This window comes from Bidens hawaiensis, unplaced genomic scaffold (assembly GCF_021521415.1).
Source record: "Bidens hawaiensis isolate Kalapana, Puna unplaced genomic scaffold, B.hawaiensis_p1.1 tig00026862_1, whole genome shotgun sequence".
Lineage (NCBI taxonomy): Eukaryota > Viridiplantae > Streptophyta > Magnoliopsida > Asterales > Asteraceae > Bidens > Bidens hawaiensis.
In genome coordinates, this window is record NW_027494332.1 from 46,341 (window position 1) to 74,234 (window position 27,894).

The window sequence follows — 27,894 nt, forward strand, 5'->3', positions numbered from 1 at the left end:
TTGACTTTGTTGACCTCCATTTGTTCCTGGATTCCAAGCAATTGAAGGTGTAGCAGTCAAACATGCCCCTGTATGAAATAACAGTAAACTGATCAAACATATGGGCATTAAGGTTAGTTGATAATATAACTGCCATACCTCCCCATTTTCTTCCCACATTATTAACCAACTTTCTTTTACTCCTCGGCTTTGATCTTACTGCATTTTCATTTTCATTTTCAAGCTAGTTTGGGGTTGGCTTTGGAACACTCTGAGACAAACTGCTACAAGGTTTTTCCTGTCCAGGTTGACTTTCTTTGACCAAATTATTCCAAAATACATAGTGTTTGTTATTGAACAAGTACTCATCAATAGAATTAAGCACTTTCTTTTGTGTGGGTCTCAGTTTCACCAAATAACTTTATACACTCAGAGTAAGTTCCTTTTTGCATTGACGCATTTGATATGATTAAGCGGTCTTTGGGACCCGCTTCCACACTCGTGTTCATCAACAGGGATGACAACTCATGAACCAAATCGTCAATAAACGACTGAGGTCCGGAGTCAGTGCAGCTTTGGAGCTTACTAAATAAGTAGGACGCGCCCCATCCTAACAACTGGTGGCAAACTCTCCAACTAATACAACTGTCAAGAGGGGTACCTTGTTTTGAAAGAACCAGTGCTTTCTCTTCAACCGTGAATGCTGAATACAACCTGAGAACATGTAGCCGCCTACAATGTGAATCGATGGTGATCCTTTGGAGGGCGTTTATGTCATATAACGGGTTGCGGCCACTGTTGAATAACACGACAACATCCACACGAGAAAGCCTAATGCTTGAACAGCAAGCACGATAATCACATAAGCATACGAACCTTTCACTCTTGCTTTGTTGAACATTTCTAATGATTACTTTTTCTTCCCGGGGATACATACATACGAATTCCGCCCAAATCTCTGATGAACAAGGTCATCCAAAATATGTCTGGTTGATATCTTCCCTGAATTAGTCGCCGACTGTCAATCAACAAAAACAATTCTTTAAATAAACAAAATGTAAAGAAGCTAAAATAAATTCAAGAATCTAGTTACATGAAACAGAACGAGTGCTCTCAAACCGCATCGTTTAATCTCTAATAGGAGCTTGTCAAAAACATGCAGTTTTCCACTGACATTGATTTCAGCAGCCAATGGATCATCAATCAAAGAAGCATCTTTCGGAGAGTTACGCAAAGTAGGGTCCACAAGATATGGGTGATCACAACACTGCAAAAATAACTATTAAGATTAAGAAGCATTTACCAAACAGAATATATAAAATCAATCAATCAATCATACCCAGTAAAATCCCACCGACAGCAGAGCTATAGGTAGGGTCTGGGGAGGGTGGGATGTAGGCACACCGTACCTCTATCCAAAGGAATAAAGAGGTGGCTTCCAGAGAGACCCTCGGCTCTAAGAACATGTGTATGAAGCAAAAAAAGGAAATCAAAGTTTAACAGTTATATAAAAAACTACTACTAATTATAATAATATTAATAAAAAGGTCACAGTTTAACCGCAATATAAAAGCTAATAATAATAATAATAAAATATGTAAGGGAAATACCATTATATATTCTGTTTATATATAAACAGAATATATAAAATAAAACCACAAAAAGAACCTTTTGGATCTGTGTGATAACACTACTGAGTGAAGATTTTCTTGATAACGAATTGAGTGCCTCCGAATTTGAAGCTAAAATTGAGCAGTATTGTTTAATTTGCATAGAAGAAAGATGAACCGGGACCCAATATTCCTCAAGATCAGGGGTGATGAACTCGCTCTCACCGCTACCTGTCGGGTATGTTACTAAAAGCTATCAGTAAATACTTGTCAATGATGTTGGTCCTAAATGACATCAATTAGAAACATAATGAACAAACACTGATTTAATGTAGATATAAAGAAACAGAGTGCACACCAGACTGGATCTCGTCTTTTGTAGTCTGACTGATGAACACCATCTCCAAATTCATGTCCATAACATAATCTGCAAACAAACAAGTTTATAAATAATAAATAATCAAAGATTAATGTATGCAGAATTAATCCCATGAACTAATTCACCTCCGTTTTTGCGCTTTCTTAGGAATAAGCGGATAGTCAGGCTCATAACCATCCTGACCATGTTTCATACCACCGAGCTAAGCATAAAACAACCATAAATCAGTAACTTGTAACACCTTTAAAACTCAATGTAGTAAACTGACCAAATGTATGAAAATATGCAAAAAGGGGAGTAAGTTATATACCATGTAACCAAGTGAACAAAACCGAAAGGCATGAACACGCCCCTGCCCACAAATCTCACAATGGTTCGCAACTCCTTTGCGGGGTCTACGCTGTGGCCTTTCGTTCAAGAACAATATCTTTGCACTATTGATAATGTTTGTTTGCACACATGTAATGTCCAAATATCTTTCAATCTCACTCACCCTAACCACGTTTTGGTAGGAACATCGCCGAATCTAATCAATCACAACAAGTTAAGATAACATTACTTTAAGTAGCTGAATCTAGGCCTGTAAACAAACCAAACGTTCATGAACTTTTTGGCAGGAAGTTCGTTTATGTTTGATTATTTACTTAATGAACAAACATGAACACTAGTTTTGTTCGTTCATTTATCTTGGTGAACGTTTGTTTATGTTCGTTCTTTATGTTCTTTCGTTTATGTTTGCTCGTTTAGATTTTAATAAATTTGTAAGTTGTTATATTTATATAAATATAAACATAAAGGGGCTCATTTAAATTGTTCAATCATGTTCGTTTAAATTTCTTTGTTTATGTTCGTTCGTGTTTGTTTATCTTCTGAACTGTTCGTTTAGTCATGAACAGACACGAACACACCCATTTTCTTAATGACCAAACACGAACAACATTTTTTTTATTATATGTTCGTGTCCGTTGCGCTCGTTTACAGACGTAACTAAATCCACGCAACGGAAATGAGTGAAGCATTTCATCGAACATGGTGGGCATAAGTTTTACCCGAACAACACGATGATCTTTGTGGTGGGTTAAACAACAGGAACACAGAGCATTGCTAGTGTAGCAATCCAAACAAAACATATTGCATTCATTTTTGTTGGAATCTTGAAGGAGATGAAAAGTAACAAAGTATTCAGCTTTTAACATTGGTTTCAACCATGGAGGATCAAATTCTTGATGCCCCATTTTATCAATTAGGAAACCCTACTCGAACCATTCAAGCTCGAATTGATAAAAAGCTCAAAATGAGTCGAGCATTTTCGAGCTCAAACCGAGCCTTAGCTCTTTATATATCCGAATTTGAGCCTTGTTTATTTTTAAGTTTTACCGTTTTTGGACTTATATGTATTAGTTTTACATTGCTCAGCCGAGCTTTGGCTCATCAATGCATGAGCTGGAGTTGCGGTTAAATTCGTTTAAGGTTTTTCTCAAAATATATAAATATAACTAAAAAGATATATGTATTAATTAATAAATAATAAACGAATCGAGTCTGAGCTTAAAAAAATAACTCACAGCCTAGCTCAAGCTAGGCTCGAGGGCGGCTCGATTACACCCAAGTAAATGTGGCCACAGCACCACTCACTCTGATGAGAGGCGGTTTTGTTTTTTTTTTTCAAAATAATTATATTTTTTAGAAATTTATATGCTATTAATTATAAAATTTTAGAAATACAGTTTATGCATTAGTTATAAGTAGAGGTGGGCAAACAAACCGGTTAACCGAACCGACCCGAAAACTGAACCGAAACCGAACCGGTTTGAAACCGATTATGTAGAAACAGGTTTAGAACAGATTAAAACCGTAGGTTTGGAACCGGTTTGTAATTTTCTCCATCGAAACCGGTTTCACACCGGTTAACCGAACCGAAACCGGCCAAAACCGGGCAAAAACCGGGCAAAATCCGAACCGAAATCGATCAAAACCCGAACCGAAACCGATCATAACATTGCAAGAAACCGGTTTCAACCCGAACCAAAACCGATCATAAACTGGTTTTGACTTTTGTTGACCAAACCGAACCGATTTTAACCCAAACCGGCTTTGAGTTTTAAACCAGTTTGTGCACCTCCGGTTATAAGAAAATGAAAAAAAAGTTATAAACGTTGGTTTAACGACGGTTAAGTTAGTTATAAAAAAATTATAACCTAGTTATCAGGATCTCAATTGGTTTGTTATTTTAGTTCAAATTTAATGTTATTACATTACTGTTTATTATTCCGATGCGGATCTCTTTGGCGGTTAGAAATATCCCCGATAATTCGGTGTTTTGCGCAGTGTTGTTTCTTACGGATCGTCTCAAACAATGTGGAGGCTGATATGCTTTATGTTCCAAAAGAAAAAGGCAAAAGCCTAAAATGCGTTGTGCTTGGCCACGGTTTGGGGCTTATAGAAGAGAATGATTGGTGTTTAGAGGTGTCTCGATACATTTAGCAAGTTTGGTGGAATACATAAAAGTGTTCGGGTTTATGCGGGTTCGCAATAGCGTTCTAATCACTTTTTCTAAATAATTATATTAAGGGCAAATACTACGAAAAACCAATATATTTTCTGTTTTTTTTTTCAGGTAAACGTCTCACAACTTTTTACACATTAAAGTACCTTCAAATGTTAAATTTGAAAAAACTTGTGACGTAACTTATGAAAGCTTGTATTTTTGCTTATGTGGCACACATAAAAAATATACTTTGTCAAAAAGAGATACATAGATTATATATTATACTAGCTTTTGAACCCGTGTATTATACGGGTTTTGTCAAATGATAAATATAAATAAAGTCTGTTATTTCAGTTGTGATTCTCAAAATACTTGTGAATTAATTTAATGTAGACTTAATGGAAAAAACAAATATGATTCATGAAAAGTACTAAAATAGCATTATTTTGGAAACACCATGTGTTGAATTGCAAGAAATTAAAAAAAAATGTATTAAAATTGTGTAGTGGTCAAACCTTAGGTATGAAAATGACATTTGATTCAATAATGAATATAATCCACACTATGTTATAACCCATTTAACAAAATAGTTTTGACCCATGACTCATAAATAGCTAGAATGAATGAGATTGAAGGTTAGGAATTAAATGAATGTAGGCTTGACACCTAAGATTCAACATTTTCTTTTATTAGTATTTTAAGATTTTGTGACGTAGTTAAGTTATTTTATTTTATTTTAATAATCCTTTCTAGTAATAGTTATACGTTTGTAACAAATTATAAGAAACAAAAGATCTCACTTGATATTGGTTTTGATTATTTAAAGTCCATTCAATTCTTAACAAACAAACAAAAAAGTAAAACACATACAGGTTTTTCATTTGCTATTTCATGTTATTTAATACTATTAAATATCCACATCTTTTCTTTTTTCTTGTGGAACAAAAATATATATATGCCATCAAAAGAGAAAAAATAGCAAGTAAGCCAAAAAGAAAAAAAATCAGTATTGACAATCTTTTCATAACTTACATCACAATTTTGTTTAAATTTAACATATGGAGAGACTTTAACAGTTTAACGTGTACAAAATTGTTGACCAACTTTTATGAGAAAAAACAGAAAGTATATATTGGTTTTATATTGGTTTTTTTATTTGACCTTATACTAATTAGTATTTGTTATTAAAACTTTAATAGCACTTTAATAACGTTTTTTTTAATACGTTTAACAAAATGATGGATTTTATCATATAATATTTATTTGAACAAGTTATTATATGTGTGTTGAGACAATCAAAAATATAAAATTATTTATATATTCGGTAAGCTATAAAAGTAAGCATACATTTTTTTCTCACACTTTTGTACTATTTAAATAAAGTGTGTATGTATTTCTGAATGATTTGGGTTGTTTATAGTTTCAAAAGTAGTTAACAAAATACGCACGCCATCACGAATTTTACATAAAAGTTTCCTCATGAATAGGTTTCAGGTTCAGTTCTCACAAGTGTATGTCACTTATTAGGGATAACACTTTTTAAGGACCTATCAGTCGGACTAACACCAATAAAAAACTTTAATATAAATAAAATTTGTTTCCATACTTATATATTTATGAATGAATATAGATGAGTACATAATGCCTATCTATAGTCACAAAGAGCTACATAACTGCTAACAACACTAAGTCACCTCACAAAACTAAGTCACCTTACAACTGTTGACTTTGGTTGACTATATCTAAACATCTAATGTAGTCATTTGGAAGCAAGTTTTGTCACTTGTGCCAATATCTCAGCTATAAGTTTATTGGCATTAACAAGCTTATGATACTCTTCATGAATCTTAATTTCATTTGTTAAACTCGTCTCCAAGTCATGGATTAACGCGCCATACTTCTTGCGCACCTCCAAAATCTCCTTTTCGCATTCAGCAAGAAGCATCGATTTCTGCATATAAACAACATCATTATCATCTTATAATCCATCAACTAATAATTTAAAAGAAAACAAATACCTTTTGTTCATGTGATTTTCTGATTTGCTCAAGAGCATGCGGTGGTGGTGGTCGAGCGGTTTGACTTTGTTGACTTCCATTTGTTCCTGGATTATGTGCCTCTGTATGAAATAACAAAAAATGATCAAACATATGACATTAAGGTTAGTTAATAATATAACTGCCATACCTCCCCATTTTCTTCCCTTACTCTTAACCAACTTTCTTTTACTCCTCGGCTTTGATCTTACAAAAGAGAAAGTAGGACGCCCCTTATCAGGAAGGCTAACTCGAGTATTGGGGGTATTTACAAGCGCTGTTAAAAAGAAAGAAAAAAAAAGTAGTTGCATTATTCTATCGCTGCCACTTGTCACGTACTTAATTAACCGCGAAAATATTTAGTAAATTTGGGGTCATGATGGTGGTACCAAATGACATAATTATAAACATTGTATCATGAAACAATGACTATACCAAAAAATATGTGATCTAGAAAAACCGAATACACACCCGATTCGATCTTGTCCTTTTTACCAGACTGCTGATCAACGCTCTCTCCACATCCTTGTCCAGAACAAAATCTACAAACAAACAACTTTTTAAAACACGAATAATTAAAGATTAATTGTATGATCAAATATGTGATTAACTAAATTACCTCTTAGCAGGTGTGCCATCAATATCATTTGACACTTTCACTTTTCTTTCATTATTTTTAAACAACTTTTTATAAAAATGTGCATTTAATTTCTTTCGTTTCGTACTTTCTTTCTCATGATTCTTGATATCGGTAGCATCGCGTTCTTTCGGCACGGATCGTTTCCAACTTTTTTTCCTCTCTATCAAAGCCATCAGTTTTCCTCTCTGCTGTGCCCTTGACATACTTATGTACAACTTGTCTGCATTCATCTTCAGGGGTATTTTGGTCATTTGCTATCCAGTCTTCTTCAACCTACACAAACTCACATAAAAGTTGTTTGTAAAACAACTGGGTGTGATCGGTTCGGGTCTCGCGGGTGTTGCCTGGTTCTTCACCCCTAAATAGAGGGGTATTTTTGTCATTATATAAAATCAAAGCACATGGGAATTTTGAAACACATCATATAAATCAAAGAAAGTGAGAAAGAAGAAAGTATTACAGCAAGAAACAACCACTGAGTTGATATTAATCCAAATGATGCTTGAAATAAATTGTTTTCAGTTTTGGGTCTTTAACTTTGATTCTTATAATATCAGTATTATTAATTAAGGGATTGAATGTTGCCATTTTGGTGCTATTACAGCTTTATGGTTCTGTGTGTTCCAGATACTGTTTTCAGTAATTGTGGTGGCACCATTATTATAAGTCTTAAATATCAAGAAAATGACGATTTTTGTTTTTCACTGTTATAAATATTATTATTATTATTATTATTATTATTATTATTATTATTATTATTATTATTATTATTTCATGGATACAGTAATTGTGTATCTCCTTTTATTAATTAACGTTAGTAATTGTGTAGCATTCCATATGCATTATCATTCAATTATAAATTTAAGTATGCAATGACAAATTTTGTTAGATGAAAAAAGCCAAAAACTTAAATACTTTTTGCAGTTTTGCTTAAATGAAGAATGAAAGACTTACAACCTAAGGGCGTGAGCATGACAGGGCGTGTCACGTAGTCACCATGTGGTTTCTTCGATTACGTAATGACAACATAGCCTTATGAATCATGTAGTCACTTTGTTAAAGTATTTATTCGGATAAGGCATAAAATGTTTCTTAAGAACGCAATGTGATTTATGAGAATGACGAAGTAGTAAAAGCATAAAACGAATCAATCGAATTCTTATATATAGGGGTAAAAACGGTGGTGGTTATATAACTACATTTGGTAGTTATATAACTATCATAACTTCCATTGGTGGTTATGTAACCAACATAACAACCATTGGTGGTTATAAATGCCAAAACTATTAGGGGTGGTAAAAAAAATTCCGAATATCTGAATCCAAATGATCTCATGAACCAATTCGTCTATAAACGACTGAGGTCTGGTGGCGGTGCAGCTTTGGAGCTTACTGAATAAGTAAGACACACCCCATCCTAACATCAACTAACATAACTGTCAACAAGTGTACCTTGCTTTGACAAAATCAGTGCTTTCTCTTCAACCATGAATGGTGAATACAACGCAAAATATTTAACCGCTCACGATGCGAATCAATGGTGATCCTCTTGAGGGCTTTTATGTCATTTGACGGGTTACGGTCGCTGTTAAATAATATCACCATGTCTAGACTGAAACTGTGAAAGCCTAATGCTTGAATAACAAGCATGGTAATCACATAAGCAAACGGACCGTTCACTGTCGGCGTTGTTGAACATTTCTAATAATTCTTTTCTCTTTACGAGAGAAGAACTAGTAAGAATCCTCCCGGGGATATATACATACGAATTCTCACAAATCTTTGATGAACAACATCATCTAAAATATGCCCGGTTGATATCTTTTCTGAATTAAGGTAGAGTGTGCATTTAACTAAAATTGAAAAATATAGCTACATGAAACAGAACAAGTGCTCTCAAACCGCATCGTTTAATCTCTAACAGCAGCTTGTGAAGAACTTGTAGTTTGCCACTGACATTGATTTCAGCATCCAATGGACCAACAGAAGAAGCTTCTTTTGAAGAATTACGTGAAGTGGGGTCCGCAAGAAACGGGTGATCACAACACTGCAAAAATAATTTGATCACACTAAGAATATGCATTTAGAAAACAGAATGTGAAACATAACAAAAAAGAACCTTTTGGATCTCGGTGAGAATATCATGGAGTGGAGAGCTTCTTAAAGATCTAGAGAGTGTATCCGAATTTGAAGCTGGACCATGGTCAAGCGATTGAATACAACAAGCAGCATCATTGTAGATGCATAACACAAACATGGATGTGAAATTAAGGTGCATAAAACATTTTTGTTTATTGATGTAAGCCAACAGTTGCGAATATCATATTCAATATTTAAAAAAAAAGGCTGTAATAAAACATAAAAACGAACCTACCTACGACCAACTTGGTTCGATCCACACATGAGGGTCGAAATAATGTTCTGTTCCCATTAAATGCCAAAAGCCTTCTTCCGTATTGGATGTGTGATACCTTCTTGTTTCAAGAGAATAGAACACTATCTTCCTACTTTCAGGATGCACACACGGAAAGTAAATCTTGTTCGCCGCTGCTGGTGTTTTGGTTTCGATGCAAAGACACGTCTTACCACCAATATAAATTGCGTGCATTCCTAAAGTCTCTATTTTCTCCCATTGTGTTGAAACATTCATCTTGAATACCTCAACGGACTCTCCAAACAAACCTACAATGACTAGCAACAGGTTTTTATCACATTTCATTAGAAAGTTTTCTTTGGGAGAGACGCAACTATTTCTTGGGCCATTCAGCCAACTGTAATCTTGGTTGTCTGCATCTATGAAACCAAGCCCTCCATTGTTATACACTGCATAAAGATTTTGGACATAGTGTGTTGCAAAACGAAAGGACTCTGAATCAACACCACAAAAGTTTAGATGGAATTCAAACCAAGATGATTCTTGAGCTACAAAGTGGATGTGCATATGGCATTTGCCAAGTGCTGTAAATCCAACAACCATACAATCTGAGGAAGTAGGTGGTGCCGAGAAACAATAGCTTTGTAAATAAGGCACCATTGGAAGCTCACGGATATCACCTGTAAAGGGGTTAAAGAACATTAGGGGTCCCGGGATCCTACGTACAAGCAGCCAACCACCCACAGAACAATGTATTTCCAAATCACCAATCAATTCTTGAGGTGTCTTTATAAAGTATTTGTCACCAAACATCGGGTCAGTAAAAGATATAACGTCTTGACCTTTGTGTACCACCATCAGCCATGGTAAAACTACAGAATATGACTGCAATCTCCCTCCCTTACTCCATTGGATCATAGGTGCGGCTAAATGGCATTGCTTGCATGTAGCACGAAAGTTGAGGTACTCGACGCCAACACAAAACTTCATAATCGTCTTCAAAACATCAAGCGGAATGTTGAGAACATGTGACTCAATATTCTCCTCAACATTGTCAATCTTCGTGCTATTACTATAAACCTCGACATCCCTTACCACCATCTCATTTTCTTCTTGAGACTTGATTTCTCCATGTAACCTGCATAACAAATGATTTATCTTTAAGAAAATATAACATTCCCCCTTTTCTAGAGCAAATAAAAACAATACCTGTGCTCCGACATGAATGATAAGGCTACGGTTCTATTCTTGAAGTCGTATGAGTGTATTACAATGCCGTGTCTGTCAAGAAGGTATACAAAACCCCCTACCTCGGAAGGGCTACAAAACACAGAGTAATCATGAGCAAGATCCACGAATAATGTAGGGTCCTTAAGATCATCAATTACTTCCCATCTTATATTAGTTGTGTGCAATTTAAACACACGCATGCAATGAAATGTTTGTTTTGTCACGTAATTATGACCTAATTCAATGAAGAACAACTCTTTACAACAGCCTTTAAGAAGAGGAGTGGCAAACTGACAACAAATACTAGGAGATAATGGGAACTTAGAATATGGCGAGAGACTTATCGCAATTTTTCTACCCTTAACTACAATATCAATGTGTATGACCCGATATCGACCACTCCCACTACTCAAGGCATATACTTTACCATTGCAACAGGTTACGCTCCATAAGAAACGATCACAACCGACTATGCTCCTCATTTGTTTAGCGTATGACTTTTCCACCCATTTCAACCTCTTTCTTGTATATAGTCCAACCGGCAAAAAACAATGGTATATTTTATAGTTGGTAACATGAAAATTGAACCATGATCACCGGGAGGGGACGACAAACAACACCATTGGGTAAAATTTGAACCTCCGTCTCCATTATTCCTAATCAAACGGGGGAGACGTATGATCTTAGAAGTCACTGGGTTCCAAAGAGACCACATGTCATTATGCGGATGGTTGGAGAGAACCACCCAGCCATAGAAGCATCCTTGGACACGCCTCCCAAGAAGCGTAGGAATTCGTCACCTGTATTGAGAAGGTGGGTCACGCATGGTGTAGATAATATGGTCTCGGTTGTCGTCGTCTTCTAGGTCCCAATCAACCAACCAAGGATGGTTTGCTGATGGGGTGGGTAATCCATCACATATGGACGCACAAACATGCTTCTGCAGCTCCATCTGCAAATGTCCATAAAAGTTCAAAGTTGATGAATAATGCAACAATCTTTGTTGTCAAATAAAATCAAAACCAATAACAAAGCTAAGCAAGTATACATGTATGTATGTATGTATATACATGACAGGCATTCAGTTTCTATTTACAAACCATATATGCATGCATGTACTCTTTAAACTAGAAACTGCTAACATTAATCCTTGATGTTCGATCGACTGCCAAACACAAAAAAGACGTACACTGTTTTTATCAAAACTTGTTTAATATCTGTGTTCCTTGGCTTGGATGATAGTCTACAAATTATAATAGATTTTTTTCATGATAATTAGATACAACCATCGATGATAACAGCAAGGAAAATAACTGCGATTTTTACCTCACCGCTGGCTGTAACTCCCGTTCCAAACCCTAAAGATCGAAAAAGACTCGTTATTTGACTCTATTTGTTACTAGACGTAGCGATAAGAATTAAGCCGCTAAAGTGGTGCTGTGGTGATGATGTGACTCTATTGAAATTTGAAATTTGGGAGTTAAAGCTTTTTTCCCCAAGCCCATATATATAGCGGCGAAAAGACTTATATGAAATTGATATTTTATGTGTGTTGGGAGAAATTTTAGGGAGAATTCAAGGGTTAATTCACTACAATAAATAAAGTTTGTCTATCTATATAAACATTTATATATCTTTTCAACCATACTTTCTTATAATTCTATGTTTTATGAAAAAAAAAATGGATCAACAACCAAGCGATTTATCTTCTTGGATGGATGAGGCAGCGATAATTTAAGTTGTTTGAATGGGGACAAAACTTTTAATCGAGCACGGCCAAACATCACGATCGGAACCACTTCGTGACAACCACCACTAGAACAGGATCGTGTGGAGGCTCATAGTCGGCTGATGAAAGATTATTCTATTGAAAGACATGAAAGATTATTTTATTGAAACAAGGTTGTCATCTCGTAAATTTGAGTACACACATGTTAATCTTCGAGCAAACTTATTAGAACATCTATGGAACTATCGCGTAATTGGTGACGACGAGGAGGAGTACGACGATTATTACAATTATTTATTAAATAATTGTACTATTTTGTGAATAAGTTTTTATGTGAAAACTATATAAAACAGACTACTGGTTAAACAAAAATGGTTAGTTACAAATAATTTATAAAAAAACTTTTTTTATTCATGAGTGTTTGTAAATTTTATTTATCGTAATATTCAAGTATTTTATTGTGTGGTTTTATTTTATTATTTAAATTAGGGTTATTGGTTTTAAATAATCTGAACTCAAAAACTTGATACAATTTGTCTCTACCTTAACACAATACTTATAGTTAACATAACACATCTTATTGTTAGACTATGTGTAGTGGTTTTAACAAATTGTTTTGTTAAAATACCATCTAAGTGTCATGTAGACAAATATAAATTACTAAAACTCATTTTAAATCAAGTGTAGTAGTTTTAACTAATTGCATTTATTGTTCAATCACTTCTTTATTTTATTAGTAGAATACAAAGGCTACTTGAAATAAATTAATACATATATATATATACACGCGCGCACACACACTATAAGATATTAAAGGAAAAAAATGACTACTCATTGGCACGAGTTTCATTCTTCCTTTGCTTGAATATAGTACGATCTTCGGGTGATAAATGAGACAAGTCTTTTTTTTCAAAAAAAAAAAGCAAAATCGATATCTTTTTGTTATTCCCATCTAAACCCGAGTAAATGATCAATTTTAGAATACAAGCTTTCCATGTGAGATACTATCTTGAGCTTCATTATAGTCAAGGAAGATGATGAGGATCGGACTTTAGCCTTTGCTTTATCTCAACTGATCAGGCGAACATGTTTTAGCCGGGTGCCACCAATATATAGTTGGGTGTTTTTTTTGGGTGATGAAAATGATTTAAATTGTTGGTTTATCTAGTATAAAAATGGAAATTAAATTTTTTATTTTATTTTAGTTTACATAATAAAGTCTTTTAACAGATTTCTTTTTCTTTGTATTTTCAAAAAGAACTCCAATGTATTGCAATTTAAATCTTCAACGGATTGTAATTTAATTTATTTATTTATTGTCTTTCCAAAAGGAGCCTACACATAACGCCGTTGTCGGCTTAACGAAAAACATATATGGTGCTTCAATTGTATGAGGCGTACTAGGCTATAACGAGAAATAGGCTGCCACCTCAGAATCTTTAGCGCTGTCTATATTAGCGCTGTCTATATTGCCACTACGTGTAGTCTTATAGCTAACATAACACATTTTACCGTAACCGAGATTTTAATTAATTAATTTCATAATAATCATCTGCCTAACATGTATCAAATAGGAAACTAAATAATCATCCATAAATTGATTAATATTATTTAATCATTAACTTGCATGCCAAGTTAATATCCTAGCCGCCCTCACGCACCAAGCATGGGCCAACTCAGGAATTCCCAACGTATTTTTGGTTATTTATAATTTCAAAAGGAGTGGTCAACAAATTAAATATGCATGTCATCATGAGCTAGCTTGGGTGGCCAAGGAGCTTTCTATAAGACTTTCTTTAAGGGATATCCCAAAGTTCGATTCTCACAAATGTATGCCACCTACTAGGGATAACGCCACTGTAAGAGGATTGAACTTCGGTAAGGAGCAGTTGATGTAGGAGCCTCCGCTCATGGATTTGCCAATTGAACTAACGCCAATAACAAAAAAAAGCTTGAATATACATAGAATTTGTGTGCATATAACTCTATATTTGTAGTACATAATGCCTACTTATAGTCACAGAGAGCTACTCAACTGTTAATAACACTAAACCACTTCACTAAACTAACTAACCTTACAACTGTTGACTTTGGTTGACTATATTTAAACACCTAATGTGCTCACTTGTAAACAGCTTCTGTCATTTGTGTCAATATCTTAGACAGAAGTTTGTTGGCATTAACAAGCTTCTGATACTTTTCATGAATCCTTATTACATTCGTTAAACTCGTCTCCAAGTTATGGATTAACGCGTCATACTTCTTGCGTACCTGCAAAATATCCTTTTCGCATTCAGCAAAAAGTATCGATTTCTGCATATAAACAGCATCATTATCATCTTGTAATCCATCAATTAATAATATAATTAAAAGAAAACAAATACACCTTTTGTTCATGTGATTTTATGATTTGCTCAAGAGTATGCAGTGGTGGCGGTCGAGCGGTTTGACTTTGTTGACTTCCATTTGTTCCTGGATTATGTACCTGTGTATGAAATAACAATAAATGATCAAAAACATATGACATTAAGGCCAGTTAATAATATAACTGACATACCTCCCCATTGTCTTCCCATATTCTTAACCAACTTTCTTTTACTCCGCGGCTTTGATCTTACAAAAGAGAAAGGAGGACATCGCTTCTTAGGAAGGCTCACTCGGATATTGGGGGTAGTTACAAACGTTGTTAAAAAAAGTAGTTGCAATATTATCTCTGCCACCTGTCACGTACTTAATTAAGCGCGTTAAATATTTATTAAATTTAGGTTCATGTTGATTGTACCAAATGACATAATTATTAACATTACATGATCATGAACAAATACTATAGTACTAAAAAATGTGATCTAAAGAAACTGAATACACACCAGATTCTATCTTGTCTTTTTTACCCGACCGATGAACACTCTCTCCACATCCTTGTTCAGAACATAATCTACAAACAAACAACTTTATAAAACATGAATAATTAATATTTAATGTATGAACAAGTATGTCATTAACTAAGTTACCTCTTAGCAGTTGTGTCATCAGTAACATTTGACACTTTCACTTTTCTTCCTTTGTTTTTGAACAACTTATTATAAAAGTGTGCATTTAATTCCTTCCTTTTCATACTTTCTTTCTCATAGTGTCCAATACCTTTGTTATCGCGTTCTTTCGGCACTCGTCGTTTCCAACCATTTTTCTCTCTATCAAATCCAACAGTTTTTCTCTTTGCTGTGCCCTTGACATACGCAAGTTAAGCATCCTTATGTGAGCACCATCACGTTAAACTCACATAAAAGTTGTTAATACAGGTAGGGGTGAGCAAACGGGTCTTACCCACCGTATATCCGAACCGGACCCGGTTAATGGTATTCTCAGGACCGGGAACCGACCTTGTTTTAATATAACTAGGTTTGATCGGTTCAGATTTTGCAGGTCTTACCCGGTGTATGCTCACCCCTAAATAGAATGGTATTTTTGTCATTATATAAAATCAAAGCACATCAAAATTTTGAAACACGTCATATAAAATCAAAGAAAGTGACAAAGAAGAAAGTATCGAGTTGTGGTGACACCATTACTATAAGTCAAAGAAAATGACATTTTTTGTTTTACACTGTTATAAATATATTTTTATTATTATTATTTTCATGGATACAGTAATTGTGTAGCATTACCATTCAAGTATAATTTTAAGCATGCAATGAAAAATTTTGTTTCCGTTGGATGAAAAAAGCCAAAAACTTAATGCTTTTTACGACCTAAGGGCGTGAATATGACTATATGAGAGAGGCGTGCCACGTAGTCACCATGTGATTTCTTCGATTTTGTAATGACCGCATAGCATTGGAGTCATATAGTCACTTTATTAAAGTACTTATTCCATATGAAAATCTTCAATCGGATAAAACATAAAGTGTTTCTTAAGAGCGCAATATGATTTATGAGAATTGCGAAATTGTAAAAGCATAAAACAGATCAATTGAATTCTTATTTACAGGGGTAAAAACGGTGGTGGTTATATAACTAACATTGGTAGTTATCTAACTACCATAACTTCCATTGGTTGTTATATAACCGACATAACCATCATTGGTGGTTATTAGAGTGTTCATCGGATCGGATAACGGATTATTTGGTTTATTCGGTTCAGGTTATTCAGATTTGAAATTTTAGGACCCTATCCGAAATCCGATCCGAATTAGGAATACTCCTTTCCGATCCGAATCTACCCGAATTCAATTCGGATTGGATTTGGATAAAATCCGAATAATCCAAAATAAACCTAAAAAATGTTTCTAACTTTTTGTTCCTAACATTTAATAGTTTAGAATCACAATAAACATACAAACCAGAAAATACGAATTACTCTTGAGCACAAATTTAAAGTACAAACTTCAAATAATAGTCTAATAAATATACCAAACCGGAAATACCACTAAAAACATGTTTTTATTTAGATTAAATGGATATCCGAATAATCCGATTTTTTTAAAATTCCATATCTGAATCCGATCCGAATCCAAATTAGTTATTCGGACATTCGGATTGATCCGCTCCGAATATCCGAATAAGAATTCGGATCGGTTTAATCAGTCAATTAGTGAACATGGGTGCAAAACATACAAGAGCATTTTAAACCTTATAACTCAGTTAATTTTAGCTGACATCATCCTGTCATTGATACCGTAAAACCTACCCGTCATGGTTCCGGTCAGGGTCGGTTCGTATCATTACACACTCCTGACATCATCTTGTTATTGAGAACGGTACAATAGGTCCAATGACATGTTATCGTCTGGTTTTTAAAACATTGGTTTTATTTTATACACAATATGGAAATAATTAATAATATCTTAAACATACGTTCAAGTTAACCACGTTAGTTTTTAAAACCATTATAAATAATCAGAGCATTAACATAAACAATTCTTTCAAAAGCATACTTCAAGAACGCATTGCATGCAAAAACAAAAACAATCAATTTCAGAAGCTCAAAAATGACCAAAGCATCTATACACATATAGATACATAACAGACCCGGAGAATACATAATGCAAGCATGTGATAGATTATAAATCACCAAGATAACCGGATAACACAAAAGGCGCAAAACTGTCTTGAAACCAAAATAACCCATTTGTCATAGATGTATGCAAATCGACTAAAATCAAACTCTAAAACCCAAATTGCAAACATGAGTACAAAACATACATAAACAATCTTAGACCTTATAACTCCATTAATTTTAGCCGGCAGTTACGAATAAAACATAATAACAATGCTACCTACAACCAACTTGGTTCGATCCACACATGAGGCTCAAGATAATGTTCTGTTCCCATGAAATCACCAAAACTCTCTTGGATATTGGATGTGTTGTACCTTCTTGTTTGAAGAGAATAAAACACTATCTTCTTGTTCAGAGAATGCACACGCGGAAAATAAATCCTGTTTGCCAATTCTGGCGTTTGGCTTCAGTGCAAAGGCATGCGTTACTGCAAATATAAACCGTGTGCCTTCCTAAAGTCTCAGTTTTCTTCCATTGCCTTGAATCATCCATCATGAATGCCTCAATGTCCTCTCCGAACTCGCCCATGATGACTAGTAAAAGATGTTGATCACATTTCATTAGGAAATTCTGTTTGGGAGATTCATAACTACGTCTTGGGCCCTTTTGCCAAGTGTAATCTTGGTTGTCTGTATCTATAAACCCAAGTCCTCCATTGTTATAAAAAGCATAAAGATTTAGGCCATAGCGTGTTGCCAAATGAAAGGAACGTAAGTCATCACCGCAAAAGTTTAGACGAAATCCACGCCAAGATGATTCTCTAGCTACAAAGTGGGTGTAAACATGCCATTTCGTAAGTGTCGTAAATCCAACAACCATACAATCGGAGGAAGTAGGTGGTGCCGAGAACCAATAGCTGTCTAAATAAGGCACAAAGGGAAGCTCACGGACATCACTTGTGAAGGGTTAAAAAACATCAGGGGTCCCCCACGCCTGCGTATAAGCAACCAACCATACATGGAACAATATATTCTGGAATCACCAACCAATTCTCGAGGTGCCTTAATAAAGTACTTGTCACCAAACATCGGATCAGTTAAAGAGATTAAGCCTCGCTTTTCGTCTAACACCATCAGCCATGGTGAAACTAATGAATATGTCTGCAATCCTGCTCCCTTACTCCATTGAATCAGAGGTGCTGCTAACTGGCATTGCTTGCATGTAGCACGAAAGTTGAGGTATTCGACGCCAACACAAAACTCCATAATCGTCTTCAAAACATCAAACGGAATGTCGAGAAGGCGTGACTCCATACTCCTTTTATCAACCTCAACATCATCCTTCACCATCTCATTTCCTTTGTTCTCTTCTTGTTGTAACCTACATAACAAATGATCTATTAGAAAACATTTCCCCTTTTTCTAGTGCGCATTAATGAAAATCAATACCTGTGTTCCAACATGGAAGATAAGGCTATGGTTTTATTCTTCAAGTCGTATGAGTGTATTACTTTGCCAGATTTGTGAAGAAAGTGCACACAACCCCCTAACTTTGAGGCAATTGCAGGGCTGTAAAACACAGAGTAATCATGAGCAATATCCAAAAAGAATGCAGCGTCTCTAAGATCTTCGATTTTCTCCCATCTTACATTAATCATGTCCAGTTTAAACACATACACATCACAAATTGTTTTCTTTGTCACATGCCCTACCTCGGTGAGACCTACTCCAATGTAGAACAATCCTGTACAACATCCTTTCAGAAAAGGAATGCCGCTCATACAACCATTCATGAAATTACCTGACGGGGTTTCTAGATATGGTAATAGCCTTATCACAGTTTCTGTATCCTTAACCACAATATCAACGTGTATGACAAAAAGAAGGCTACGCGCTTTACTCAGCGCGTATAATTTACCCTTGCAACAAGTTAGATTGTATAAGAAACCATCATTACCACCAGTAAAGCTCCTCAATTGTTTAGCGTATGACATTTCCACCTGTCACACCCCGTCTTCGGGCCTAGGCGTGTAACTCACAGTTGGTACCACTTTTGTCAATTTATCAAAGTTTGCGGCGGAAAATGTTATTTTAAAATATTTACTTTCATAACATAGGGAATTAAATACCCTTGTTTGTTTTACAAAATTACTTGTTTAAAAAAAACAAGTTTAATATATATATGCCTCAATACAAAATTAGCTGAGCCACCAGCTACATTCTATGCCTAGTGATCTTCTATCTTCACTTGCATATTCTTCTCTATACATTACTCTTGGTTACCTGAAAACAGTTTGAAAATACGTCAGCTATATGTTGGTGAATACGCTGACTCAATAAAACATTTTCACCATTCGTAATGACACAACACCAATAGTGTTCAACGACTCAGTGGGTCTCAATCCCATCTCATCGGAACTAACATACGCACAAACCACATAATCGAACTTCACTCGCCCTAGAGACAGTCACTTGCCTCATGGTCAGTATGTCTGTAGTGTGCCCACTACAGTACATATATGCAAGGATCCAGACACATGTGTATTTTAGCCTGAGTGTTTCGTACTACCTTGTATCAAAACGTTTTAGAGGATTTGAACCAACCCTCATGCAAATATTTCCATAACTCTTTTACATATGAATAACAGTCCATAGTTTTAAAGAGTAAATATATTTTCAAAATATACAGTACATAAACGTATTCACGTCATAAAACTATAAAAAGGTTTGGACGTATTCACCTTTTGTTGATTTCAAGATTTCTCACCAACAGATGTCTGATCTTTATCTCGGACCTATAGTACGAGAACAACATTCTATAAATAACTAGATCTATGATCTAGCTTTAGACCTTAAGTCTATTTGCATAACCTTTACCTTGATATTTATTTCATTTTATAAAACATTTATATACTACGTTTCTTTATCATGAAGAAACGTATATTCATTTCTTCATCCATAAGATAAATCTTTATAATAAAGAATTATATTTTATTCATACTCTTATCTTATGAAAGCTACATTTTACTTATTATTTAATCAAGGTATAGACTATACCCCTGACTAGGGTCAAGCCATATAATAAAATAATCGGGCAGAACCCCTACCTTGATGGCTTATCTATGAAATGCTTAAGCTTCACGTGGGTAGCGCTCCTACTTGCACGTACTTCTAGACAACGAGCGTATCGGGAATGACGGGACTTTGGCACGAAAACCGAGGTAAAGTGTGATATGAGATGTGAGGTGATGTGATAGGAACTTTATCCCATGGCCGACTATTTATAGGCAAAAATTCGTGCATCTTCGCGTATCGCGAAGAACAAATGTAGCCGCAATTAATATTATATTCCTTCGCGTATCGTAAAGTTGCTTAATAGCCTTGCTGAGTTAACCACTAGGCCTACCACGTGTCAGCACCGGGTGAGATTACTTCATGCATCTTCGCGTATCGCGAAGGTGCTAAATTTTCATTTTCAGTTCTTGGTCATTGGTAGCTTGTCACATCTTGATCATAGTTCCGCATAAGGGTCGCGGCGATGCGAAGTGCAAAGTGCGCCATCAAAATGCCACATTACGCCCATCGCCCTAGTCCGTGTCCGAGTCCGTGCGCGTCGAGTGCTTCGCACCCTCCGCTAGGACTAGTGAGAGTGGTTAGCCATACAAGAACATTACCATGGAAAACTCCTTTCTTATAAAGTGCTTTAAATTCCTTCCCACTTTCCATGTGGGATGAAGTTTCCTTATTCATTTAACGTATAATTCTTTCTTTTCTTTCTCTCATTTCTTCCTATTACTTATCTCATAGATATTTTTAGTCATTTATCTTTATAAATTTGTCAAATTTAGATCAAAATTTTGTGGGTGTTACACCACCCATTTTAACCTCTTTCTTTTACTATCTAGCCAACAAAAAGCAATGGTGTATTTTTTAGTTGTTATCATGAAAACTGAACCAGGATCAGAGGGAGGCAAGGACAAACAACATTGTTGGATAACATCTTCGTTTTTCAAAATCAAGCAAGGGAGACGTATGATCTTACGAGTCTTGGGGTTCCAAAGAGACCACATGTCATTGTGTGGATGGTTGGAGAGAATCACGCACCCATAAAAAAAAACCCTTGGATGCGTCTCCCGAGAGATGAAGGAATTCGACACCAGTATTGAGATAGCGGGTCCCGTGTAGCGTACACAATATGGTCTCTGTTATCTTCTTCGAGGTTTTGATCAACCAACCAAGGATGATTTACGAATAGGGTGGGTAATCCATCACATATGGAAGCACAAGTATGATTCTACAGCTCCATCGAAAGCATCCATAAAAAACTTAATCTAGAAATATTTGTTTTCAAATAAAACCTAGACCCTTAAACTCTATACGAAACAGATATGCTTCAGAAGTAAACCAATAACAAAGTTTGAGATCCACATAAGAAAAAGAAAGTACCTCTTAAAATAAATGTAACTGAATTTAAATTTTGTTAATAATTAGAAATAAACACATGTGAATGTAAACGCACGACAAAACTTGTAACAAGATGAATGCAAGTATAAAGTGCCAAACATCCAAAGCTGGATGCTTTTATAAACCATAAACTGTAACTAACCTTGATCCACCGTCAAACACGAAAAAAAAGACTATTTTTTTCATCAAAACTTATATATCATACTTAAAACATAAATCATAACAAGAAGGAAAAAAAAACCTGAAGTACCGAATGATGCTCATTAAGGTATATCATGAAAGATAAAACTTGCACATTGTATAAGGTACTCACAGGAAGCTTGATACTTATTAAAACAAAGTGTCTCGATAATCAGTTATCTAACAAACTTTTTTACCCAAGTCGGTTTAAATAATCATAGAATCGAATTCAACCCATAAAGCTAACAACTTGAACACAATCAAGCAGGATATAAGAAAACAAAAGTACCAGCCGTCTCCGACCTCCCTTCAACTTTCTTAATTATTAATTAATATTTGGATAGCCCCAAATATATACACACCCTCTAATAATAACCGACTAATATATTATTATTATTAATTGTATTTAGTTTAGAAATTCAAATATAATTTTGATACATTAAGCAAGTACGAAGTTAAATTACAACTACTATTCACAATCTTAAAATAAATTATAAATCACTAAATACTTCTTTTGATACAACATTAGACGATACACTAAAAACATGGTAACAACTAAAGTAAAGGGAATATCTCATAAAATAGCAATCAACTTTCAAAAGTGTCCCAATTAGGTCACTCATGTATTATTTCCCCAAATCGGGTCACTAAATCTCGACAATATTTTTATGGATAGAAAGAAAGAGATTACGGTTATTGGGGAAAAGAAGGCAGGTTGGGTTCAGTTAAAGATTCACGTGTTTTTAACAATGAACCCGCTAAGTAAGTTTTATGAGCTAAAATGTTTCATATATATGTAAATGTTTTCTTATATATATATAAAACGATATAATTTATATTTGACGCGTTATATAATGAAAATCTTCAGTTTATAAAAATGTTTTATAAACAAACCTAACGTTTTTTAAAAATAAAATGTGTTTTGTAAAAGCAATTAAAGAAATCATTAAACAAAAAATATATAAAAAGAACTTTAAAAATGTCTGATTAATAGGAGAGAGAGAGGTGGGGAAAAAAGAGTAAGAATGCATAAGATAATGACATGTGACAAGATTCAAGTGGAAACTTTTATTTATTATATAGTATAGATATAGATATAGATCATTTTCAAACTAGTTTTTAGCCCTCGTATTAAGTGGGGTTTTTTGCATTGTCGTTTCTAATATTGTGACTATATTTTTTTGAATTTAATTTATTTTATTTTATTTTTATTGTAATGAAGTCTGTTAGATTCATTCACAATTTATATACCATGGGGTTTTGTTTATGTGTCGTTTACATTATTGCGAATATCTTTTTTGGATTTTAATTTAGTTTGTTATTATAAAATAGTTTGTTATATTCATTCAAAATGTATATACTTAGACCTATATTGATCTATTATGTTTGTTTATGTTCGTGCATTATATTCGTTTATGTTCATTTTTGGATGAAACTGCGAATGAATAATATGCTTAATGTTTTATATTTATTCGTTTGAGCTCATTTATATTCATTTACGTTTGTTCACATATGTTCGTTTATGTTTGTTTACATTCGTTTATGTTCATAAACAGTGCAATTAGATTTTAAATGAACAAACTGATCTACTCTATCCCACATTCTTGACTTGTATACCAAGCATTAGGTGGCTCAAGTGGTCCATTGTAAACCCCTAACACTTTACAAGTCTTAATCATAACCAAGGTTCTACCCGGGCATGGTTATACCTACTACCAGAGGGTTCCAATAGAAGATCGAGTTTTACTCGTCGATCGACACCCAACCATGATAAACGTTTACGTGTTGCAAAGGGAATTCCTACGCAAAGTCGGTGCAAATAAACAATAATGTTCGACCAAATACTGACATGATACACCTGCATGTTATGTAGAAAAGAATAAATAAAAAAAGTAAAAATAAAAAATAAAAATGTTCTTCATTTACACCATACAAAATTTAAAATAAAAGGTCTTCATTATCCCTCGGGACAACCTGGGCCATTTAATTATCCTGGAAACAGAAGTGCAAATCCCAGAAGTTTGATGGTCCCTCTGAGTAATTAATTTGTTTAGATTTTTAACTTTAAAGTGTTCAGTAAGAGCTATTGGTCCCTCTGCTATACAAATTACTAAGGGCATCTATCTAATCAACTACTTGATAAATTTGTGTGCATATAGTTCTATATATTTCTGAATGAGTACATTTGTCGTCCCAAATGAGTTACTCAAGCCACTTCACAAAACTCACTCACTCGGAAACCGTTGACTTTGTTGACTATATCTAAAACACCTGATGTGTGTAAGCAAGCATACTGGTAGCATACATACAATGTGTCTGCATAACAAAAATGCTACCCTTTAACAGACACACTTTCAACATCATCAAATCTATCAACGGGGAGCTCGGTCAGATCTCTATATACTTGGTCAAGTCAACTGTTTTTATACAGGGGAGTGTTTGTCAACTGTTTGGGCAGCTGACAGAGTGGGCAATGGCTCAAGAGACGGTTCATAATAGTTGAGCCGGTTATGGAGTGGTGCAGACAATGACGGGTTTGACCTTAGATGAGGGGCTGCAAAGCGGAGTCCTGACCCAGGTAAGTAGGCGGTGGTGGGACCACCCGTCAAACACGGGTTCATGGGCCGAACCGGTGCATATGTAGGTATTTGAAGAATTTTAACCGCGCTAGTTTCTGTAATCAAAAGAAACAAAACATTAATCAAAATAATGTTCGTGAAAGCAATTAAGTTATATTATATTAGATACCTTTTTGCGGTTTCTTTAGAATAGGAGTGTCCTGCCAATGTTGTGACAAAAACTCAGCAAGAACCTTATTGACATTAACAAGCTTCTCATACTCTTCAAGAACTATATCTTCATTTGTCAAACACGTCTTCGAGTCATGAATCAACCCGTCATACTTCTTTCGGATCTCTGAAATCTCCTTTTCGCATTCAGCAAGAAGCAGCGATTCCTGCATATATACAACATCATTATATCATCTTATATTTCATCAATTAATAATAATAAAGCTAAAATAAAACAAAAACCTTTTCTTCATGTGATTTCGCGATTTTCTCTCGCTCCCTTTGAATTCTTTCGATTTCTGTTTCAAGAGTATGAGGTGGCGGTTGTTCGCTTTGACTTTGTTGACCTTCATTTGTTCCGGGATTCAAAGCAGTTGAAGGGGTAGCCGTCTCACATGCTTGATGAGTACCAAAAGGTGTATGTGCCCCTGTATGAAATAACAGTAAAATGATCAAACATATGATAATAAGGTTGGTTGGTTAGTTAGTTAGTTAGTTAGTTAATATAACTGTCGTACCCGCCCATTTTCTTCCGACATTCTTAAGCAACTTTCTTTTACTCCTCGGCTTTGATCTTACAAAAGAGGGAGTAGTTGAAGCATTTTCACCTTCATTACAGTTTCGGGCTCGCTTTTGAACTCTCCGAGACAACCTGTTACAAGACGTTTCCGGTCCAGGTTGACTTTCTTTGACCACTTTATTCCAAAAAACAGATTGTGTATTGTGAATCAAGTACTCATCAATAGACAAACTTTCTATTGCACGCGTTTCGGTTTCACCAAATAACAGCATACTTTCAACAGGGGTGACTACTCGCGACATCATTGAGCATTTTGCCGGTTTGGCACCCGTGTTCCTCAACAGGAATGACATCTCATGAAGCAAATTGTCTATAGACGACTGAGGTCTGGTGTCGGTGCAGCTTTGTAGCTCACTGAATAAGTAAGACACGCCCCATCCTAACAGCTGGTGGCAAACTCGCCAACTAACATAACTGTCAACAGGTATACGTTGCTTTGACAGAATCAATGCTTTCTCTTCAACCGTGAACGGTGAATACAACCGCAAAATATTTAACCGCTCACGATGCGGATCAATGGTGATCCTCTTGAGGGCTTTTATGTCATTTGATGGGTTGCGGTCACTGTTGAATAATATGACCACGTCCAAGCGTGAAAGCCTAATGCTTGAATAACAAGCACGGTAATCACATAAGCAAACGAACCGTTCACTGTCTGCGCTGTTGAACATTTCTAATAATTCTTTTCTCTTCACAGGAGAAGCATTAGTAAGAATCCTCCCGGGTATACATACATACGAATTCTCACCAAATCTTTGATGAACAACATCATCCAAAATATGTCCGGTTGATATCTTCTCTGAATTAACCGCCGACTGTCAATCAACAAAAACAATTCTTTAAATAAACAAACTGATGTAGAGTGTGTGCATAACTAAAATAACTTGAAGAATATACTTACATGAAACAGAACGAGTGCTCTTAAACCGCATAGTTTAATCTCAAGCAGCAGCTTGTCAAGAACTCGTAGTTTTCCACTGACATTGATTTCAGCATCCAATGGACCAACCAAAGAAGCTTCTTTTGAAGAATTACGCAGAGTGGGGTCCGCAAGAAACGGGTGATCACAACACTGCAAAAATAATTAATAAATTTAAGAATAAACATTTACGAAACAGAATGTGAAACACTACAGAAAATAAAGAACCTTTTGGATCTCGGTGAGAATATCATGGAGTGGAGAGCTTCTTAAAGATGTAGAGAGTGTATCTGAATTTGAAGCTAAAATTGAACAGTATTGCTCGATTTGCATACAAGAAAGACGAACCGGGACCCAATACTCGTCAAGATCAGGGGTGCGGAGCGTGCACTCGAATGCTATAAATGGTGACAATATTTCTTTCAATGTGTTAATATCATAATTCATTTCCATGTCAGCATCGGTATGAGTTTTTTCGTATTTAGGATCAACTATTGAAAGAATATGTTTGTAGCTCTGACAAATATCCTGAAATGATAATACTGAAATTAACTAATTATGTAAATGGTCATCTTATTACTGGTTGAACCACGCTGAACCAGGTTATCCAATTTGACTAAACATAGACTCAAGTTGACTTTCAGCCCGTTTTACCAAATTGACTCAGTTCCCTTTTATTTTTTATTGACAGCACATGCATTTGTTTATAACTATTGCAGTAAACATATACTTAAGTTGACTTTCAGTATGTTTGACCAATGTGACCCGTGTTTCCCGTTTAATCTATTGTTTCAATTTGTTTGATTGTAGTCTGCAGTAGTAGCAGGGCCCGCGGATCAAAACGGTCCGGGTCGGGTTGCCGCATATTCGTTTGTTTAGGATTAGTGCACCAAAGAAGAGTTGAGTTGGCTTTCAGCCCGTTTGACCAAATTTGGCACCTTTGCCTTTTGGCTCGTGTGAGATAAAATGAATTGAGGAAACTCACCACTAATTCACAAGAAACTGTTAACAGCTTCATATCAGCCATAAGCATCTGAACTTTCTCTAGATGCGTTGAAAACATGGGGCGTTGGCACTCGTCTATCACCAACACTTCCCACCTAATACGATCAAGCGTTTCCATGTCCTGCAATACAACAAGATTAATATAATTCATACATAAATTTGTGTTAGTTTCATATAAGATCAAGAGTTGTGTACCTCAACAATGACATCAAGAGAAGACACAAGGACTTGAAAGTCTGAACCTCTAATGGCAGCCCGGGCATCTTTATCCCCTTTGTATGTTACAACATTGAGCGACTTTGACCACCTTGAAAACTCGATTTCCCACAAGGAAAGAGCACCGAGAGAAGCTATTATTAGAATAGGCTTCTTCGTGTTATCCAACAATGATGACACAAAAGAAACCACCTTAACTACCCGCTCCTGCAACATCTAATTACTTAAATCTTTTGTTTGTTAAAAGAAAGATGTTAATGCATACCTAAACAAAAAATC

General features: G+C 35.2%; 2 protein-coding genes across 2 annotated transcripts; both read right to left on the reverse strand.

The window, feature by feature from the left end:
* Positions 1-877: 877 nt before the first annotated feature.
* On the reverse strand, positions 878-3,203 carry LOC143574221 (uncharacterized). Its single transcript, XM_077058892.1, has 7 exons — positions 3,018-3,203; positions 2,279-2,494; positions 2,094-2,170; positions 1,937-2,016; positions 1,648-1,820; positions 1,073-1,246; positions 878-997 (listed from the first exon to the last, which is right to left on the reverse strand). The coding sequence occupies exons 1-7, from the start codon at positions 3,201-3,203 to the stop codon at positions 890-892; spliced, it is 1,014 nt and encodes a 337-aa protein (XP_076915007.1). The 3' UTR covers positions 878-889.
* Positions 3,204-24,529: 21,326 nt separating this feature from the next.
* On the reverse strand, positions 24,530-27,662 carry LOC143574222 (protein CHROMATIN REMODELING 4-like). The gene is made up of 8 exons (XM_077058893.1): positions 27,642-27,662; positions 27,380-27,520; positions 26,623-26,922; positions 26,377-26,547; positions 25,414-26,290; positions 25,139-25,323; positions 24,855-25,062; positions 24,530-24,780 (listed from the first exon to the last, which is right to left on the reverse strand). Exons 1-8 carry the CDS (start codon positions 27,660-27,662, stop codon positions 24,530-24,532), a joined length of 2,154 nt encoding a protein of 717 aa, XP_076915008.1.
* Between the last annotated feature and the right edge of the window lie 232 nt (positions 27,663-27,894).

Excerpts from the sequence above, each read along its gene's own strand:
- LOC143574221 (XM_077058892.1), bottom strand. The coding sequence starts at position 3,203 with ATGGGGCATCAAGAATTTGATCCTCCATGGTTGAAACCAATGTTAAAA. Across the intron at positions 2,017-2,093 it reads AAGAAAGCGCAAAAACGGAG|ATTATGTTATGGACATGAAT; the intron begins GTGAATTAGTTC and ends GTTTGTTTGCAG. Across the intron at positions 998-1,072 it reads GAGCACTCGTTCTGTTTCAT|TCGGCGACTAATTCAGGGAA; the intron begins GTAACTAGATTC and ends GTTGATTGACAG.
- LOC143574222 (XM_077058893.1), bottom strand. The coding sequence starts at position 27,662 with ATGCCCGGGCTGCCATTAGAG. Across the intron at positions 26,548-26,622 it reads TTCTCACCGAGATCCAAAAG|TGTTGTGATCACCCGTTTCT; the intron begins GTTCTTTATTTT and ends TTATTTTTGCAG. Across the intron at positions 25,324-25,413 it reads TGTCGGAAGAAAATGGGCGG|GGGCACATACACCTTTTGGT; the intron begins GTACGACAGTTA and ends TATTTCATACAG.